Source organism: Salmo trutta, chromosome 33 (genome assembly GCF_901001165.1).
Source record: "Salmo trutta chromosome 33, fSalTru1.1, whole genome shotgun sequence".
Classification (NCBI taxonomy): Eukaryota; Metazoa; Chordata; class Actinopteri; order Salmoniformes; family Salmonidae; genus Salmo; species Salmo trutta.
Window position 1 is genome coordinate 40,597,332 of NC_042989.1, and position 21,391 is coordinate 40,618,722.

Below are 21,391 nucleotides of genomic sequence, written 5' to 3' on the forward strand. Positions count from 1 at the left end.
GGGGATTTGATCCAGCAACCTTTCGGTTACTAGTCCAACACTCTAACCACTAGGCTACCTGCTGGTTACTAGTCCAACGCTCTAACCACTAGGCTACCTGCATACCAAGTGCTTTGATTTAAGTTAGGATGTGTGACAGGGAGGGTATAAATAGTGTAATTTTCTGAATGCTAAATAAATGCACTGACTGAACATGGGAGGCAGGGTAACCTAGTGGTTAGAGCATTGGACTAGTAACCAGCAGGTAGCCTAGTGGTTAGAGCATTGGACTAGTAACCAGCAGGGTAGCCTGGTGGTTAGAGCGTTGGACTAGTAACCAGCAGGTAGCCTAGTGGTTAGAGCGTTGGGCCAGTAACCAGCAGGTAGCCTAGTGGTTAGAGTGTTGGGCTAGTAACCGAAAGGTTGCAAGATCGAATCCCTGAGCTGACAAGGTACAAATCTGTCGTTCTGCCCCCTGAACAAGGCAGTTAACCCACTGTTCCTAGGCCGTTATTGTAAATAAGAATTTGTTCTCTAATCTCTAATGGGAATATAGAGGAGGTAGTTCACTATACTGATGTGATGACTCTATTAGCCACTATGATGACTAATCACTTTTCACAAGACCTGAAAACTGCAAGCTCTCTGACCTTTATTTAACAAATTCTTATTTTCAATGACGGCCTAGGAACAGTGGGTTAACTGCCTTGTTCAGGGGCAGAACGACAGATTTTGTACCTTGTCAGCTCGGGGATTCCAACTTGCAACCTTTCAGTTACTAGCCCAACACTCTAACCACTAGGCTACCTGCTGGTTACTAGTCCAACACTCTAACCACTAGGCTACCCTGCTGGTTACTAGTCCAACGCTCTAACCACTAGGCTACCTGCTGGTTACTAGTCCAACACTCTAACCACTAGGCTACCCTGCTGGTTACTAGTCCAACGCTCTAACCACTAGGCTACCTGCTGGTTACTGCTCTAACCACTAGGCTATCCTGCTGGTTACTAGTCCAACACTCTAACCACTAGGCTACCCTGCTGGTTACTAGTCCAACGCTCTAACCACTAGGCTACCTGCTGGTTACTGCTCTAACCACTAGGCTATCCTGCCGCCCCACAGTCTTGCAGACAACCCAGGTTAGATGATTGGCCAGTTAACACAAAACGCTGACATGGTGAACTCTCATTACTGGAGGGGGAAAGACTATGTAAATAACACATTGTCTTTTAGGGGTTTTTCAAAGTTGTATTTGTGTTTTATGGATTCTACTATTGAAAGAAAGCAAACATCAGTCCATGGATGAACAATCCAAGTTTTATTGTAGTTGAATGCATTGCTTTTCAATTGCTCTGTATAAGAGTGTCTGCTAAAATGACTAAAATATATAAATGTCAAATGTGTGTTTCTTCCAGACACTCCCACCCACCATGGTGATAGTAGGAATCTACTGTGGTGTGATAGCTGGTATGTTCCTGCTGCTGAAGACTGTGAACTACCGGCTGCATCATGCCCTGGACGAGGGAGAGGTGGTGGAGCACCGGGCCAAGGCGAAGGAGAGCAACAGAACCAGCAGTGAGGGGGCCAACGAGGGCAACGCCACACGTCAGGAAGACAGTAACGGACCAGGGTCAGTTAAGGCGTCTTCATGCTTCCCAACTGAAAAAAAACATCCAAATGAATGACAGATTTCTTGAGTTATCTTAGATGAATTCGGACTATTTTGGGGACTGGCTATGGTGTCTTAAAATGGACAAACAGTACTGTTGCTGCTTCCCCCCCCCCCCTCGTTTTTTCAAGCGAAGGTCTTTTTAGGGAGTATCGTTGGGTTCGGCTAGCCGAGTCTGTCTAGGCGCCAGCTGAACTGAAGCATGCTGATGCCTTTAGTGAGCTCTCCGGTTCAGGGTTGATGTTGGTGGGGGTACATTTTTAGATATTCTTACTCTAACTTTCACTATCATAAACATACTTTTTTTGATGGCTGAAGCAAGGACACACATTGTTTTCAGAAAAGTGTTGTTTATCACTAAATGGCAAGCATACCCTATCTATTCTCTTGTAGGGCTGTGTTTTATTGGATACTAGGGCACCTGACCTGACCCTTGACCCTAAAATCAGAGATGAATCATGGATTTAATTTTCTCTGGCAGTGTGAAGTAAGCTCGGTGTTTGTGGGCCAGGGTCAAAGGTTTATCTGTTGTTGTGGAGACGGGGACTGAGCATGTTTCACATGCATGTTTGCAGTGCAAATCAATTCAGCTAGCAAGCTACCTCTTCACCTCAAGGCCACAAGACCAGTGAGGAAAGGGACTGATTTTGGGCAATCAAACAGATTTTTGTTAGTGGAAAATAGGCCTAGTTCACATTTAGCAGGAACGAAAACTAATGTGTGAGGTCACAGCTTATTAACTTACTGGCCAACCCCTGTAGAGTGAATCATTCTCACATTCCTGAAGGAGACCAAAGCAGAGCAGCTTGAAGTGGAGAGTGGAGTGAGGAGCAGGATGCTAAGAAAAATAAGGGAGAAATTACCCTCCACCACATCAGTGTATTACCCTCCACCACAGCAGTAGCTGAGTCAGTGTATTACCCTCCACCACAGCAGTGTATTACCCTCCACCACAGCAGTAGCTGAGTCAGTGTATTACCCTCCACCACAGCAGTAGCTGAGTCAGTGTATTACCCTCCACCACAGCAGTGTATTACCCTCCACCACAGCAGTAGCTGAGTCAGTGTATTACCCTCCACCACAGCAGTAGCTGAGTCAGTGTATTACCCTCCACCACAGCAGTGTATTACCCTCCACCACAGCAGTGTATTACCCTCCACCACAGCAGTGTATTACCCTCCACCACAGCAGTGTATTACCCTCCACCACAGCAGTGTATTACCCTCCACCACAGCAGTGTATTACCCTCCACCACAGCAGTAGCTGAGTCGGTGTATTACCCTCCACCACAGCAGTGTATTACCCTCCACCACAGCAGTAGCTGAGTCAGTGTATTACCCTCCACCACAGCAGTAGCTGAGTCAGTGTATTACCCTCCACCACAGCAGTAGCTGAGTCAGTGTATTACCCTCCACCACAGCAGTAGCTGAGTCAGTGTATTACCCTCCACCACAGCAGTAGCTGAGTCAGTGTATTACCCTCCACCACAGCAGTAGCTGAGTCAGTGTATTACCCTCCACCACAGCAGTAGCTGAGTCAGTGTATTACCCTCCACCACAGCAGTAGCTGAGTCAGTGTATTACCCTCCACCACATCAGTTGCTGAGTCAGTGTATTACCCTCCACCACAGCAGTAGCTGAGTCAGTGTATTACCCTCCACCACAGCAGTAGCTGAGTCAGTGTATTACCCTCCACCACAGCAGTGTATTACCCTCCACCACAGCAGTGTATTACCCTCCACCACAGCAGTGTATTACCCTCCACCACAGCAGTGTATTACCCTCCACCACAGCAGTGTATTACCCTCCACCACAGCAGTGTATTACCCTCCACCACAGCAGTGTATTACCCTCCACCACAGCAGTAGCTGAGTCGGTGTATTACCCTCCACCACAGCAGTGTATTACCCTCCACCACAGCAGTAGCTGAGTCAGTGTATTACCCTCCACCACAGCAGTAGCTGAGTCAGTGTATTACCCTCCACCACAGCAGTAGCTGAGTCAGTGTATTACCCTCCACCACAGCAGTAGCTGAGTCAGTGTATTACCCTCCACCACAGCAGTAGCTGAGTCAGTGTATTACCCTCCACCACAGCAGTAGCTGAGTCAGTGTATTACCCTCCACCACAGCAGTAGCTGAGTCAGTGTATTACCCTCCACCACATCAGTTGCTGAGTCAGTGTATTACCCTCCACCACAGCAGTAGCTGAGTCAGTGTATTACCCTCCACCACATCAGTTGCTGAGTCAGTGTATTACCCTCCACCACAGCAGTAGCTGAGTCAGTGGGCCTGCTATTTGCTAAAATAGTCTGAGCTTCAAGTGTCTCAACTGACAACATTGGCGCCTGGAACTGATCATTTGAATCTACAGTAGGCATAAGCTGTTACTATAAAGGGCAGTGATTGGGGACATTGCCCTGTGTAGGGTGCTGTCTTTCAGATGGGACGTTAAACAGACGTCCTGACTCTCTGTGGTCACTAAAGATCCCATGGTTCTTATTGTAAGAGTAGGGGTGTCAACCCCGGTGTCCTGGCTAAACTGTGAATCTGTCCCTCATACCATCACGGCCACCTAATCATCCCCAACTTCCAATTGGTTCATTCATCCCCCCTCCTCTCCCCTGAAACTAGTCCCCAGGTCGTTGCTGTAAATGAGAACGTGTTCTCAGTCAACTTACATGGGTTAAAGGGTTAATTTTTTTTCAAGAAATACAGTAAATTAGAGTCATTTTTATAGAAGGCTTCCCATTACAGTTAATAACAGTATTTTTCAGCTTTATACCCACAATGCAGTGCAATCGGCAGTATCAATGCTGTAAAACACATGTACTGTATTTTACTGTGCATTCTACAGTGTTTTACTGTTGAAATTACAGACAAGTCTTAGTGTAGGCAGGCTTCAGTGTGTCACTCACCACTTTGAGACGAGCTGGAGGCAGTATGCATTTTGAAAACGTATACTTAATTGTTTGAAACCTGAACGTTTTATTTCATATTATAAGGGGATGTTTACAACTAAGACCTGGCCAAGATAAAGCAAAGCAGTTCGACAACATACAACAACAGAGTTACACATGGAATAAACAAACATACAGTCAATAATACAGTAGAAAAAGTCTATATACAGTGTGAGCAAATGAGGTAGGATAAGGGAGGTAAGGCAATAAATAGGCCATAGTGGCGAAGTAATTACAATATAGCAATTAAACACTGGAATGGTAGAATGTGCAGAAGATGAATGTGTAAGTAGAGATACTGGGGTGCAAAGGAGCAAGATCAATAACAGTGTGGGGATGAGGTAGTTGGATGGGCTATTTACAGATGGGCTATGTGCAGTGATCTGTGAGCTGCTCTGACAGCTGGTGCTTAAAGTTAGTGAGGGAGATATGAGTCTCCAGCTTCAGTGATTTTTGCAGTTCGTTCAAGTCATTGGCAGCAGAGAACTGGAAGGAGAGGCGGCTGAAGGAGGAATTGGCTTTGGGGGTGACCAGAGACATATACCTGCTGGAGCGCGTGCTACAGGTGGGTGCTGCAATGGTGACCAATGGGCTGAGATAAGGCGGAGCTTTACCTAGCAGAGACTTGTAGATGACCTGGAGCCAGTGGGTATGGCGCCGAATATGAAGCGAGGGCCAGCCAACGAGAGCGTACAGGTCGCAGTGATGGGTAGTATATGGGGCTTTGGTGACAAAACGGATGGCACTGTGATAGACTGCATCAAATTTGCTGAGTAGAGTGTTGGAGGCTATTTTGTAAATGACATCGCCGAAGTCGAGAATCGGTAGGATAGTCAGTTTTACGAGGTTATGTTTGGCAGCATGAGTGAAGGATGTTTTGTTGTGAAATAGGAAGCCAATTCTAGATTTAATTTTGGATTGGAAATGCTTAATGTGAGTCTGGAAGGAGAGTTTACAGTCTAACCAGACACCCAGGTATTTGTAGTTGTCCACATATTCTAAGTCAGAACCGTCCAGAGTAGTGATGCTCGTCGTGCGGGCAGGTGCGGGCAGCGATCGGTTGAAGAGCATGCATTTAGTTTTACTAGCATTTAAGAGCAGTTGGAGGTTCATTTAGTTTTCAAGACAACTTTCTTTCTTTGTCCAGTAGCCAAACTTCAATCCTTGTCATATTAGCAACCCGTGATAGTTGTTGCATCTTTAGATCTCCCTTCTTTCTTGTCACTTGAAACCGCTCGCATGTACAGTGCTCTTTCGGGGACAGTGTTTTACCACTAACTGCATTATGGAACAAACATTAGGGTGTAGCTTAACTGCCTGGTGTACATTGCTGTGCGTATAAATAGGAATAAATAATAGTTTTTAAGCTTAGCATTCTGGTCTGTTGGATCAGCCTCATTGTTTTTTAACAGGTTTTGTTTTGGTGTAGGCTAGGCGTGCCTACTGGTTGTATGAATTTGAGATTTATCTTCCCAGAACTTTTTTTTTAGAGTCTGTTTGGAATAATCTATTTCTTTCTCGACAAGCTGACCAATAGAATAGTTCAATGTTTCTCCTAGGGGAACAACAGCAGGTTGACACAGGCTAGTGATGTCGCTGGTTGTTACTGGTCTTGTTGGCTGAGGGAAAGTCAATGTTGGACAGTTACTCTTTAACGTCTTCAAAGTGCACATCAGAATTCGGTAAGAAGGACCTCACTCTGTGGAATCCTGGAGATGCATGTTGTGTTAAGATGAATGACCATCTCATTCTGAGCACTCTGATCAGGTTACACACCCAATTCACATGAGTCAATGTATCAAATATCCCGTTCATTAAAATGCTTCTGGTCAAATGGCCATTACTACGTTTTCCTAATGGAAACGCGTGTGTGTGTGTGTGTGTGTGTGTGTGTGTGTGTGTGTGTGTGTGTGTGTGTGTGTGTGTGTGCGCGCAGGGACCCTGGTGGGGGTCTAGAGATGGCAGACTTCATTCGAGAGGAGACTCCACCTGTAGACTGCAGCTCCAGAAACTCTTATACAGGGATGGACTCCAGTCACCAGGTGAGACAGAATGTTGAGATGGACTCCAGTCACCAGGTGAGACAGAATGTTGAGATGGACTCCAGTCACCAGGTGAGACAGAATGTTGAGATGGACTCCAGTCACCAGGTGAGACAGAATGTTGAGATGGACTCCAGTCACCAGGTGAGACAGAATGTTGAGATGGACTCCAGTCACCAGGTGAGACAGAATGTTGGGATGGACTCCAGTCACCAGGTGAGACAGAATGTTGGGATGGACTCCAGTCACCAGGTGAGACAGAATGTTGGGATGGACTCCAGTCACCAGGTGAGACAGAATGTTGGGATGGACTCCAGTCACCAGGTGAGACAGAATGTTGAGATGGACTCCAGTCACCAGGTGAGACAGAATGTTGAGATGGACTCCAGTCACCAGGTGAGACAGAATGTTGAGATGGACTCCAGTCACCAGGTGAGACAGAATGTTGAGATGGACTCCAGTCACCAGGTGAGACAGAATGTTGAGATGGACTCCAGTCACCAGGTGAGACAGAATGTTGAGATGGACTCCAGTCACCAGGTGAGACAGAATGTTGGGATGGACTCCAGTCACCAGGTGAGACAGAATGTTGGGATGGACTCCAGTCACCAGGTGAGACAGAATGTTGGGATGGACTCCAGTCACCAGGTGAGACAGAATGTTGAGATGGACTCCAGTCACCAGGTGAGACAGAATGTTGATATGGACTCCAGTCACCAGGTGAGACAGAATGTTGAGATGGACTCCAGTCACCAGGTGAGACAGAATGTTGAGATGGACTCCAGTCACCAGGTGAGACAGAATGTTGAGATGGACTCCAGTCACCAGGTGAGACAGAATGTTGGGATGGACTCCAGTCACCAGGTGAGACAGAATGTTGGGATGGACTCCAGTCACCAGGTGAGACAGAATGTTGGGATGGACTCCAGTCACCAGGTGAGACAGAATGTTGGGATGGACTCCAGTCACCAGGTGAGACAGAATGTTGAGATGGACTCCAGTCACCAGGTGAGACAGAATGTTGAGATGGACTCCAGTCACCAGGTGAGACAGAATGTTGAGATGGACTCCAGTCACCAGGTGAGACAGAATGTTGAGATGGACTCCAGTCACCAGGTGAGACAGAATGTTGAGATGGACTCCAGTCACCAGGTGAGACAGAATGTTGAGATGGACTCCAGTCACCAGGTGAGACAGAATGTTGAGATGGACTCCAGTCACCAGGTGAGACAGAATGTTGAGATGGACTCCAGTCACCAGGTGAGACAGAATGTTGAGATGGACTCCAGTCACCAGGTGAGACAGAATGTTGAGATGGACTCCAGTCACCAGGTGAGACAGAATGTTGGGATGGACTCCAGTCACCAGGTGAGACAGAATGTTGGGATGGACTCCAGTCACCAGGTGAGACAGAATGTTGGGATGGACTCCAGTCACCAGGTGAGACAGAATGTTGAGATGGACTCCAGTCACCAGGTGAGACAGAATGTTGATATGGACTCCAGTCACCAGGTGAGACAGAATGTTGAGATGGACTCCAGTCACCAGGTGAGACAGAATGTTGAGATGGACTCCAGTCACCAGGTGAGACAGAATGTTGCTTCTCTCTCCTGTATAATTTTTTTGGGGGGGATTGATTTGATACTGGAAGCAGTAGTCTGCTCTAACCAGAGACATTACGTGTATTAAAAATGACAGAGGATAAAATAAATGGTGGAGCCCACAGCCTTATTTCCATTGTGGTCCTCTAAGATGTTATATTTTTCAACATTTTTAAGTTGTCAAGTAAATCAATACTGTAGGTTATTTTTTGACATGTTGAAAACTTGACTGATCTAGGAAGGTATTGTTTTATGTCATGTCTTGATAAGTAGCTCTTCTCTCACCTTTTCCGTTGTTCAGATTGCGTCCACCAACGGTCACGGAGGAACCACTACAGCCAAAGGTAACAGCCACCGCCGCTCTCTTCCTTCTACACCTGATTGGTTCCAACGAGTGTGAGGCGACAGCTTGTTGTGCAATGTATTTACCTGATATTACGAGAAGAGCCATTGAAAGGCGTCCAAACTAATCTCAGCCTTCTCCCTCAACTTCAGTTGGGTTTTTCTGCAAGTCATGACACGCATGGGGACGGAAAAATAGGGTGAAAAACGAGAGTTGTATGGTTTGTCCTGTGGAGGTGTATGGTTTGTCCTCTGTAGAGGTGTATGGTTTGTCCTGTGGAGGTGTATGGTTTGTCCTCTGTAGAGGTGTATGGTTTGTCCTCTGTAGAGGTGTATGGTTTGTCCTCTGTAGAGGTGTATGGTTTGTCCTCTGTAGAGGTGTATGGTTTGTCCTCTGTAGAGTTGTATGGTTTGGTAGAGTTGTATGGTTTGTCCTCTGTAGAGTTGTATGGTTTGTCCTCTGTAGTTGTATGGTTTGGTAGAGTTGTATGGTTTGTCCTCTGTAGTTGTATGGTTTGGTAGAGTTGTATGGCTTGTCCTCTGTAGTTGTATGGTTTGGTAGAGTTGTATGGCTTGTCCTCTGTAGTTGTATGGTTTGCCAGCCAGCTAGTCAGTCACTGGTGTGGTCTGTTGAAAGACAGAGAGGGCTTTCTAGACAAATGAACCCTCTTTATTTCCAGTTGCAGTCCAGGTCCATCGGGTGGAGTGTCGGAGTGATGCGACTCTGGATCCATTGTGTGTCAGCCAGAGTGACTGCATTGTTTGAATTATTCAACATGTCCGCTCAACATCATTCTAATTAGCTAGCTGTCTCATCTCTGATCGGATGGCGGAAAGAGAAGAGGCCAGAACTGAAGTTTGACAAGGGCTCTGTCCCAAATGGCTCCCTAATAAAGTGAACTACCTGCAGGCCTCAAGGTCAAAAGCAGTGCACTCTATATGGAATAGTGTTCCATTTGGTATACAGCCCAGGGGCTGAGCGGTTTATTCTCCCTCCTTCCTAGCCTCCGCTTACACTGTCCGTTACAGAGTCAGATTTAGGTCTGGATTCAAACCCAAGTCAACACTGTCCATTATAGAGTCTGACTTAGGTCGGGATTCAAACCCAAGTCAACACTGTCCATTACAGAGTCTGACTTAGGTCTGGATTCAAACCCAAGCAAATAAACAACATCTAACATAACACTGCCATCCACTTTGAATGTGTGCGATTTTTAAAAAATCTGTGTTGAACTGAATCTTGGCCTCACTCAGGGCAAAATCCTCTGGTCACTTTGAGAAAGAGCTCTTGTGAAATCGTGTCGTTATCGTATTTATTGTGTTAGTTCATGTTTTCTTGGACTCGTATTTTTGGACTGTTTTCCTCAGGAGAGAGACTTTCCTCAACACTTGAAAACAAACAAGAGCTCTGTTTTAGACATGGTTTGCGTGTTAACACGTGGCAGGGTATCTCCTCTCCACAGACTGCTGTACTAGGACAGGCCAATAGAGTTAGAGATGCTCTTAAAACACACTTTTACACTACGAGTTCAATTGTCTTTTTGACTCTCAAGCTTTGTCTTTACTGTCTTTTTATATAGGACGTACAGGGTGGCAGGTAGCCTAGCGGTTAGAGCGTTGGACCAGTAACTGAAAGGTTGCTGGTTCGAATCGCCGAGAAAGTGAAACGTCTGTGCCCTTGAGCAAGGCACTCAACCCTTATTTGCTCCAGGGGCGCATACTATTTTGGCTGACCCTATAAAACAACAGATTCCACTGCACCTCTCCTCTCTCCGTCCCTCTGTCTCCTCTCTCCGTCCTCTCTCCGTCCCTCTGTCCTCTCTCTCCGTCCTCTCTCCGTCCCTCTGTCCTCTCTCTCCGTCCTCCTCTCTCCGTCCCTCTGTCCCCTCTCTCCGTCCCTCTGTCCTCTCTCTCCATCCTCCTCTTTCCGTCTCTGTCTCCTCTCTCTCTCCGTCTCCTCTTTCCGTCTCTCCTCTCTCTCTCCGTCTCCTCTCTCCGTCCCTCTGTCCTCTCTCTCCGTCCCTCTGTCCTCTCTCTCTCCGTCTCCTCTTTCCGTCTCTCCTCTCTCTCTCCGTCTCCTCTCTCCGTCTTTGTCTCCTCTCTCCGTCTCCTCTCTCCGTCCCTGTCCCCTCTCTCCGTCCCTCTGTCTCCTCTCTCTGTCCCTTCTCTCTGTCACCTTTCTCTGTCTCCTCTCTCTCCGTCCTTCTCTTTCCGTCTCTGTCTCCTCTCTCTCCATTCCTCTGTTTGACTCCAGGGGCAGGGGAGCCCTCAGATGACATCAGTTTGAGTCATGCTCAGCGCTGCAGCTACAATCATGATAAGGGAGAGAAGAGGGGGGACAGGCCTGATACCTTAGCCTGCACACAATGTCTAGAACAAGCAGCAAATATAGTCAGTTGCTTATGTTTTAACTCAAAATTAATTGGGAACCAAGATCAGTGAAGAAGATGAAGGGTTAAACACTGCTCTACAATGTGTATCTGCTCAAACACATAGAACAGATCTGAGAACAGGTCTTCACTAATTATCACATAGAACAGACCTGAGAACAGACCTTCACTAATTATCACATAGAACAGATCTGAGAACAGACCTTCACTAATTGATCTCCTTTTCCTCCCCTCCAGACATGTTGTCTGACCCAAAGATTTACTGCCTTGTCTCCAGCCACTCCTTCGCCTCCATGCAGCCCTCCACCTCACTTGGCCCCTCCGAGCTCTCCTGCGACCCCGCCAACCATTGTGGCTCCGCCTCCCACCCCTTCAGCCAATCAGTGTCCTCTTGCGACACAGAGGTCTCGGCCCATGCCCCCGGGTTGCACTCCCAGTCCTTCAGGAAGGAGCCTCGTACCCGGGGTCTACCCCGCACCTCCAGCTCTGCCGGATCAGCTTTCCCTGACCCCTCCCTGCCCTCAGCTGACTTCAGCCTCTACCCCCCTCCTTGGAGAGGGGGCCTGGACCCGGTGTGTGAGCTGGAAGCTGCCAGACCCCGCCGGACAGGGGCTGAAGCTGGAGGACAGGGCCAGGGGAATAGGGAGGGGGCTGCGGCTGATAGGCTCTGCCAGCATCCGGACCAGGCCTCCACTTCTGGCTGCTCCACAGCCTGCTACAGACACCAGCAGGACTCCTGCAGGCTAGGGCTGGCAGGGGAGGGGGGGTCAGGTTTGTACCAGGCCGACCAGGGTGGTGGTGGTGGGGGGAAGATCAGTGCAGACAGCCTCCGCAGCCTGAGCACACGTAGCAGCGGCTCTACAGAGAGTTACTGCAGCGGTACGGACAGAGACACCAACAGCACTGTCAGCAGCTTCCACAGCGAGCAGACCAGCTCCACGCACGTGGAGAGTTTACTGTCCCTGTCAGGGGATGAGCAGCGTGGGACAGGGAGGGAGAGGGTAGGTGGGGAGGCTGTTGCTACTGGGCCCGGGCCCACCTCGACAGGGGAGGGCAGGACTTCTACTCTGGGGTCCAGCCTTGGTTCTAGCATCTCAAGAGGACTGAACAGCCTGCCTTCCAGGGAGGCTAATAAGAACCCCCATGCCAACGAGCTGACCGCCAAACAGCCCTCCTCCTCCTCCGCCACGTCCCCCTCTATCACCAACCCTAACCCCCCAGCCTCGGCCCAGGAGCCTCCAGCAGGCCCCTCCTACAGCAGTAGCATGAGGACCAGTGCAGATGGCTCAGCCTGCAGGGAACAGGACAGGGGGAGAGGAGACAAAGAGGACGTAAAGTCCGCCAACCTCGTCCAACGAACTTCTTCCTCCTCGGGCGCCGGGCGCAACAGCGGGCGCCGTCGGACCGGTAAGAAACGGGCGAGCAGCTTCGATGCCAGCCGCCACAGGGACTATATGTCGTTGCGTGGCATGGCCAAGCCGCGCAGTGCGGTGTTCGCTGGTGGGGGTGGGTATGAGGAATGGAGTGAAGCCAGTGACCTTAGCTGTGCCTCCAGCCTTCAGTCCACCCAATCACATCACTTCAGCACTGACTCCTCCTCCTCCACCACCTCCCACTCCTGCCACTCCCCCGAGGGACGCTACCGCGCCCTGAAAGTCAAGCACAGCCCCTCCCACAGCCACGCCCACTCCCACAGTCACTCCCACACAGCCGCCACCACCACAGCCTCCACCTCCTCCTCTTCACAGAAAGCCCAGGTTGGATATGAGGCGGGAGGAGGGAGGGTCGGGGGAAGAGGCAAGCGCCGCACCTCTGGTCGGACACCCAGCACGGGCAGCGCCAAAACCCACGCCCGGGTGCTGAGCCTGGACAGCGGCACGGCGGCGTCCGCCTGCCTTAACGAGCCCCACCGCCTGGGGGCCCCCGCCGCCGGGCTCCGACCACTCACCACCTCCAAATCTGACCTGGAAGCCAAAGAGGGGGAGGTCCTGGACGCTGCGTCCCTATTGGGCAGGGCCTCACAGCTGGAGTCAGTAACCAGGTCCAGGAATAGTCTACCCAGCCAGACAGCCTTCTCTTCAGAGCCCCTGGACGCTACCATCGCCGGCTCTTCACGAGGTGGGTATCCCGGGTTCGGGTGGGTATTCAGGGTTATAGTTTAGTGGGTATCCAGGGTTATAGTCTAGTGGGTATCCAGGGTTATAGTCTAGTGGGTATCCAGGGTTAGAGTTTAGTGGGTATCCAGGGTTAGAGTTTAGTGGGTATCCAGGGTAGAGTCTAGTGGGTATCCAGGGTTATAGTGGGTATCCAGGGTTAGAGTTTAGTGGGTATCCAGGGTTATGGTTTAGTGGGTATCCAGGGTTATAGTCTAGTGGGTATCCAGGGTTAGGGTTATAGTCTAGTGGGTATCCAGGGTTAGAGTCTAGTGGGTATCCAGGGTTAGAGTTTAGTGGGTATCCAGGGTTAGAGTCTAGTGGGTATCCAGGGTTATAGTGGGTATCCAGGGTTAGAGTTTAGTGGGTATCCAGGGTTATGGTTAAGTGGGTATCCAGGGTTATAGTCTAGTGGGTATCCAGGGTTAGGGTTATAGTCTAGTGGGTATCCAGGGTTAGAGTCTAGTGGGTATCCAGGGTTAGAGTCTAGTGGGTATCCAGGGTTAGGGTTATAGTCTAGTGGGTATCCAGGGTTAGTTTAGTGGGTATCCAGGGTTAGAGTCTAGTGGGTATCCAGGGTTAGAGTCTAGTGGGTATCCAGGGTTAGAGTCTAGTGGGTATCCAGGGTTAGAGTCTAGTGGGTATCCAGGGTTAGAGTTTGGGGGGTATCCAGGGTTAGAGTTTGGGGGGTATCCAGGGTTAGAGTTTGGGGGGTATCCAGGGTTAGAGTTTGGGGGGTATCCAGGGTTAGAGTTTGGGGGTATCCAGGGTTAGAGTTTGGGGGTATCCAGGTTAGTTGGGGGGTATCCAGGGTTAGAGTTTGGGGGGTATCCAGGGTTAGAGTCTGGGGGGTATCCAGGGTTGTAGTCTAGTGGGTATCCAGGGTTAGTTTAGTGGGTATCCAGGGTTAGTTTAGTGGGTATCCAGGGTTAGAGTCTGGGGGGTATCCAGGGTTAGAGTTTGGGGGGTATCCAGGGTTAGAGTCTAGTGGGTATCCAGGGTTAGAGTCTAGTGGGTATCCAGGGTTAGAGTCTAGTGGGTATCCAGGGTTAGAGTCTAGTGGGTATCCAGGGTTAGAGTCTAGTGGGTATCCAGGGTTAGAGTTTGGGGGGTATCCAGGGTTAGAGTTTGGGGGGTATCCAGGGTTATAGTCTAGTGGGTATCCAGGGTTAGAGTTTGGGGGGTATCCAGGGTTAGAGTCTAGTGGGTATCCAGGGTTATAGTGGGTATCCAGGGTTAGAGTTTAGTGGGTATCCAGGGTTAGAGTTTAGTGGGTATCCAGGGTTATAGTCTAGTGGATATCCAGGGTTAGAGTTTGGGGGGTATCCAGGGTTATAGTCTAGTGGGTATCCAGGGTTAGAGTTTGGGGGGTATCCAGGGTTATAGTCTAGTGGGTATCCAGGGTTAGAGTTTAGTGGGTATCCAGGGTTAGAGTTTAGTGGGTATCCAGGGTTAGAGTTTGGGGGGTATCCAGGGTTAGAGTCTAGTGGGTATCCAGGGTTATAGTGGGTATCCAGGGTTATAGTCTAGTGGGTATCCAGGGTTAGAGTTTAGTGGGTATCCAGGGTTATAGTCTAGTGGGTATCCAGGGTTAGGGTTATAGTCTAGTGGGTATCCAGGGTAAAAGTCTAGTGGGTATCCAGGGTTAGAGTCTAGTTGGTATCCAGGGTTAGAGTCTAGTGGGTATCCAGGGTTAGAGTTTGGGGGGTATCCAGGGTTAGAGTCTAGTGGGTATCCAGGGTTATAGTGGGTATCCAGGGTTATAGTGGGTATCCAGGGTTAGGGTTATAGTCTAGTGGGTATCCAGGGTTAGGGTTATAGTCTAGTGGGTATCCAGGGTTAGAGTCTAGTGGGTATCCAGGGTTAGAGTCTAGTGGGTATCCAGGGTTAGAGTTTAGTGGGTATCCAGGGTAGAGTCTAGTGGGTATCCAGGGTTAGAGTTTAGTGGGTATCCAGGGTTAGAGTTTAGTGGGTATCCAGGGTTAGAGTTTAGTGGGTATCCAGGGTTATAGTCTAGTGGGTATCCAGGGTTAGGGTTATAGTCTAGTGGGTATCCAGGGTTAGGGTTATAGTCTAGTGGGTATCCAGGGTTAGAGTTTAGTGGGTATCCAGGGTTAGAGTCTAGTGGGTATCCAGGGTTATAGTGGGTATCCAGGGATAGAGTTTAGTGGGTATCCAGGGTTATGGTTTAGTGGGTATCCAGGGTTATAGTCTAGTGGGTATCCAGGGTTAGGGTTATAGTCTAGTGGGTATCCAGGGTTAGATTCTAGTGGGTATCCAGGGTTAGAGTCTAGTGGGTATCCAGGGTGATAGTCTAGTGGGTATCCAGGGTGATAGTCTAGTGGGTATCCAGGGTTATAGTTTAGTGGGTATCCAGGGTTAGAGTCTAGTGGGTATCCAGGGTTAGAGTTTAGTGGGTATCTAGGGTTAGAGTTTGGAGGGTATCCAGGGTTAGAGTTTAGTGGGTATCCAGGGTTAGTTTAGTGGGTATCCAGGGTTAGAGTCTAGTGGGTATCCAGGGTTAGAGTCTAGTGGGTATCCAGGGTTAGAGTTTAGTGGGTATCCAGGGTTAGAGTTTAGTGGGTATCCAGGGTTAGAGTCTAGTGGGTATCCAGGGTTAGAGTTTAGTGGGTATCCAGGGTAGAGTTTAGTGGGTATCCAGGGTAGAGTCTAGTGGGTATCCAGGGTTAGAGTTTAGTGGGTATCCAGGGTTAGAGTTTAGTGGGTATCCAGGGTTATGGTTTAGTGGGTATCCAGGGTTATAGTCTAGTGGGTATCCAGGGTTAGGGTTATAGTCTAGTGGGTATCCAGGGTTAGAGTCTAGTGGGTATCCAGGGTTAGAGTTTAGTGGGTATCCAGGGTTAGAGTCTAGTGGGTATCCAGGGTTATAGTGGGTATCCAGGGATAGAGTTTAGTGGGTATCCAGGGTTATGGTTTAGTGGGTATCCAGGGTTATAGTCTAGTGGGCATCCAGGGTTAGGGTTATAGTCTAGTGGGTATCCACGGTTAGAGTCTAGTGGGTATCCAGGGTTAGAGTCTAGTGGGTATCCAGGGTGATAGTCTAGTGGGTATCCAGGGTTATAGTTTAGTGGGTATCCAGGGTTAGAGTCTAGTGGGTATCCAGGGTTAGAGTTTAGTGGGTATCTAGGGTTAGAGTTTGGGGGGTATCCAGGGTTAGAGTTTAGTGGGTATCCAGGGTTAGTTTAGTGGGTATCCAGGGTTAGAGTCTAGTGGGTATCCAGGGTTAGAGTCTAGTGGGTATCCAGGGTTAGAGTCTAGTGGGTATCCAGGGTTAGAGTTTAGTGGGTATCCAGGGTTAGAGTCTAGTGGGTATCCAGGGTTAGAGTCTAGTGGGTATCCAGGGTTAGAGTCTAGTGGGTATCCAGGGTTAGAGTCTAGTGGGTATCCAGGGTTAGAGTCTAGTGGGTATCCAGGGTTAGAGTCTAGTGGGTATCCAGGGTTAGAGTTTGGGGGGTATCCAGGGTTAGAGTTTGGGGGGTATCCAGGGTTAGAGTTTGGGGGTATCCAGGGTTAGAGTTTGGGGGGTATCCAGGGTTAGAGTTTGGGGGGTATCCAGGGTTAGAGTCTGGGGGGTATCCAGGGTTGTAGTCTAGTGGGTATCCAGGGTTAGTTTAGTGGGTATCCAGGGTTAGTTTAGTGGGTATCCAGGGTTAGAGTCTGGGGGGTATCCAGGGTTAGAGTTTGGGGGGTATCCAGGGTTAGAGTTTAGTGGGTATCCAGGGTTAGAGTCTAGTGGGTATCCAGGGTTAGAGTCTAGTGGGTTTCCAGGGTTAGAGTCTAGTGGGTATCCAGGGTTAGAGTCTAGTGGGTATCCAGGGTTAGAGTCTAGTGGGTATCCAGGGTTAGAGTCTAGTGGGTATCCAGGGTTAGAGTCTAGTGGGTATCCAGGGTTAGAGTCTGGGGGGTATCCAGGGTTAGAGTTTGGGGGGTATCCAGGGTTAGAGTCTAGTGGGTATCCAGGGTTATAGTGGGTATCCAGGGTTAGAGTTTAGTGGGTATCCAGGGTTAGAGTTTAGTGGGTATCCAGGGTTAGAGTCTAGTGGGTATCCAGGGTTATAGTGGGTATCATGGGTTATAGTGGGTATCCAGGGTTATAGTGGGTATCCAGGGTTATAGTCTAGTGGGTATCCAGGGTTAGAGTTTAGTGGGTATCCAGGGTTATAGTTTAGTGGGTATCCAGGGTTATAGTCTAGTGGATATCCAGGGTTAGAGTTTGGGGGGTATCCAGGGTTATAGTCTAGTGGGTATCCAGGGTTAGAGTTTGGGGGGTATCCAGGGTTATAGTCTAGTGGGTATCCAGGGTTAGAGTTTAGTGGGTATCCAGGGTTAGAGTTTGGGGGGTATCCAGGGTTAGAGTCTAGTGGGTATCCAGGGTTATAGTGGGTATCCAGGGTTATAGTCTAGTGGGTATCCAGGGTTAGAGTTTAGTGGGTATCCAGGGTTATAGTCTAGTGGGTATCCAGGGTTAGGGTTATAGTCTAGTGGGTATCCAGGGTAAAAGTCTAGTGGGTATCCAGGGTTAGAGTCTAGTTGGTATCCAGGGTTAGAGTCTAGTTGGTATCCAGGGTTAGAGTCTAGTGGGTATCCAGGGTTAGAGTTTGGGGGGTATCCAGGGTTAGAGTCTAGTGGGTATCCAGGGTTATAGTGGGTATCCAGGGTTAGGGTTATAGTCTAGTGGGTATCCAGGGTTAGGGTTATAGTCTAGTGGGTATCCAGGGTTAGAGTCTAGTGGGTATCCAGGGTTAGAGTCTAGTGGGTATCCAGGGTTAGAGTCTAGTGGGTATCCAGGGTTAGAGTTTAGTGGGTATCCAGGGTAGAGTCTAGTGGGTATCCAGGGTTAGAGTTTAGTGGGTATCCAGGGTTAGAGTTTAGTGGGTATCCAGGGTTATGGTTTAGTGGGTATCCAGGGTTATAGTCTAGTGGGTATCCAGGGTTAGGGTTATAGTCTAGTGGGTATCCAGGGTTAGAGTCTAGTGGGTATCCAGGGTTAGAGTTTAGTGGGTATCCAGGGTTAGAGTCTAGTGGGTATCCAGGGTTATAGTGGGTATCCAGGGATAGAGTTTAGTGGGTATCCAGGGTTATGGTTTAGTGGGTATCCAGGGTTATAGTCTAGTGGGCATCCAGGGTTAGGGTTATAGTCTAGTGGGTATCCACGGTTAGAGTCTAGTGGGTATCCAGGGTTAGAGTCTAGTGGGTATCCAGGGTTAGAGTTTGGGGGGTATCCAGGGTTAGAGTTTGGGGGGTATCCAGGGTTAGAGTTTGGGGGGTATCCAGGGTTAGAGTTTGGGGGGTATCCAGGGTTAGAGTTTGGGGGGTATCCAGGGTTAGAGTTTGGGGGGTATCCAGGGTTAGAGTTTGGGGGGTATCCAGGGTTAGAGTCTGGGGGGTATCCAGGGTTGTAGTCTAGTGGGTATCCAGGGTTAGTTTAGTGGGTATCCAGGGTTAGTTTAGTGGGTATCCAGGGTTAGAGTCTGGGGGGTATCCAGGGTTAGAGTTTGGGGGGTATCCAGGGTTAGAGTTTAGTGGGTATCCAGGGTTAGAGTCTAGTGGGTATCCAGGGTTAGAGTCTAGTGGGTTTCCAGGGTTAGAGTCTAGTGGGTATCCAGGGTTAGAGTCTAGTGGGTATCCAGGGTTAGAGTCTAGTGGGTATCCAGGGTTAGAGTCTAGTGGGTATCCAGGGTTAGAGTCTAGTGGGTATCCAGGGTTAGAGTCTAGTGGGTATCCAGGGTTAGAGTCTGGGGGGTATCCAGGGTTAGAGTTTGGGGGGTATCCAGGGTTAGAGTCTAGTGGGTATCCAGGGTTATAGTGGGTATCCAGGGTTAGAGTTTAGTGGGTATCCAGGGTTAGAGTTTAGTGGGTATCCAGGGTTAGAGTCTAGTGGGTATCCAGGGTTATAGTGGGTATCATGGGTTATAGTGGGTATCCAGGGTTATAGTGGGTATCCAGGGTTATAGTCTAGTGGGTATCCAGGGTTAGAGTTTAGTGGGTATCCAGGGTTATAGTTTAGTGGGTATCCAGGGTTATAGTCTAGTGGATATCCAGGGTTAGAGTTTGGGGGGTATCCAGGGTTATAGTCTAGTGGGTATCCAGGGTTAGAGTTTGGGGGGTATCCAGGGTTATAGTCTAGTGGGTATCCAGGGTTAGAGTTTAGTGGGTATCCAGGGTTAGAGTTTGGGGGGTATCCAGGGTTAGAGTCTAGTGGGTATCCAGGGTTATAGTGGGTATCCAGGGTTATAGTCTAGTGGGTATCCAGGGTTAGAGTTTAGTGGGTATCCAGGGTTATAGTCTAGTGGGTATCCAGGGTTAGGGTTAGAGTCTAGTGGGTATCCAGGGTTATAGTGGGTATCCAGGGTTATAGTCTAGTGGGTATCCAGGGTTAGAGTTTAGTGGGTATCCAGGGTTATAGTCTAGTGGGTATCCAGGGTTAGGGTTATAGTCTAGTGGGTATCCAGGGTAAAAGTCTAGTGGGTATCCAGGGTTAGAGTCTAGTTGGTATCCAGGGTTAGAGTCTAGTGGGTATCCAGGGTTAGAGTCTAGTGGGTATCCAGGGTTAGAGTTTAGTGGGTATCCAGGGTTAGAGTCTAGTGGGTATCCAGGGTTATAGTGGGTATCCAGGGTTATAGTGGGTATCCAGGGTTAGGGTTATAGTCTAGTGAGTATCCAGGGTTAGGGTTATAGTCTAGTGGGTATCCAGGGTTAGAGTCTAGTGGGTATCCAGGGTTAGAGTCTAGTGGGTATCCAGGGTTAGAGTTTAGTGGGTATCCAGGGTTAGAGTCTAGTGGGTATCCAGGGTTAGAGTTTAGTGGGTATCCAGGGTTAGAGTCTAGTGGGTATCCAGGGTTAGAGTCTAGTGGGTATCCAGGGTTAGAGTCTAGTGGGTATCCAGGGTTAGTCTAGTGGGTATCCAGGGTTAGAGTCTAGTGGGTATCCAGGGTTAGAGTCTAGTGGGTATCCAGGGTTAGTTTAGTGGGTATCCAGGGTTATAGTCTAGTGGGTATCCAGGGTTAGGGTTATAGTCTAGTGGGTATCCAGGGTTAGAGTTTAGTGGGTATCCAGGGTTAGAGTTTAGTGGGTATCCAGGGTTAGAGTTTAGTGGGTATCCAGGGTTAGAGTCTAGTGGGTATCCAGGGTTAGAGTCTAGTGGGTATCCAGGGTTAGGGTTATAGTCTAGTGGGTATCCAGGGTTATAGTCTAGTGGGTATCCAGGGTTAGAGTTTAGTGGGTATCTAGGGTTAGAGTTTAGTGGGTATCCAGGGTTAGAGTCTAGTGGGTATCCAGGGTTAGAGTCTAGTGGGTATCCAGGGTTAGAGTTTGGGGGGTATCCAGGGTTAGAGTTTGGGGGGTATCCAGGGTTAGAGTTTGGGGGGTATCCAGGGTTAGAGTTTGGGGGTATCCAGGGTTATAGTTTAGTGGGTATCCAGGGTTAGAGTTTGGGGGGTATCCAGGGTTATAGTCTAGTGGGTATCCAGGGTTATAGTCTAGTGGGTATCCAGGGTTATAGTCTAGTGGGTATCCAGGGTTAGAGTCTAGTGGGTATCCAGGGTTAGAGTCTAGTGGGTATCCAGGGTTAGAGTCTAGTGGGTATCCAGGGTTAGAGTCTAGTGGGTATCCAGGGTTAGAGTCTAGTGGGTATCCAGGGTTAGAGTCTAGTGGGTATCCAGGGTTAGAGTCTAGTGGGTATCCAGGGTTAGAGTCTAGTGGGTATCCAGGGTTAGAGTCTAGTGGGTATCCAGGGTTAGAGTCTAGTGGGTATCCAGGGTTAGAGTTTAGTGGGTATCCAGGGTTATAGTCTAGTGGGTATCCAGGGTTATAGTCTAGTGGGTATCCAGGGTTAGAGTCTAGTGGGTATCCAGGGTTAGAGTTTAGTGGGTATCCAGGGTTAGAGTTTAGTGGGTATCCAGGGTTAGATTCTAGTGGGTATCCAGGGTTAGATTCTAGTGGGTATCCAGGGTTATAGTCTAGTGGGTATCCAGGGTTATAGTCTAGTGGGTATCCAGGGTTAGAGTCTAGTGGGTATCCAGGGTTAGAGTTTGGGAGGTATCCAGGGTTAGAGTTTGGGAGGTATCCAGGGTTAGAGTTTGGGGGGTATCCAGGGTTAGAGTTTGGGGGGTATCCAGGGTTAGAGTTTGGGGGGTATCCAGGGTTAGAGTTTAGGGGGTATCCAGGGTTAGAGTTTAAGGGGTATCCAGTGTTAGAGTTTAGGGGGTATCTAGGGTTAGAGTTTAGTGGGTATCCAG

At 49.0% G+C, this 21,391-nt stretch overlaps 1 protein-coding gene across 1 annotated transcript in view; it reads left to right on the plus strand.

Moving 5' to 3' along the window:
* The window catches only part of pcnx1 (pecanex 1), a gene marked incomplete in the record, with an annotated part of 93,444 nt that overhangs the window by 1,733 nt on the left and 70,320 nt on the right, over positions 1 to 21,391 (plus strand). The window contains 4 exon segments of the mRNA XM_029730959.1: positions 1,395 to 1,609; positions 6,542 to 6,647; positions 8,550 to 8,592; positions 11,218 to 13,098. Coding sequence (XP_029586819.1) covers positions 1,395 to 1,609; positions 6,542 to 6,647; positions 8,550 to 8,592; positions 11,218 to 13,098 — 2,245 coding nt within the window.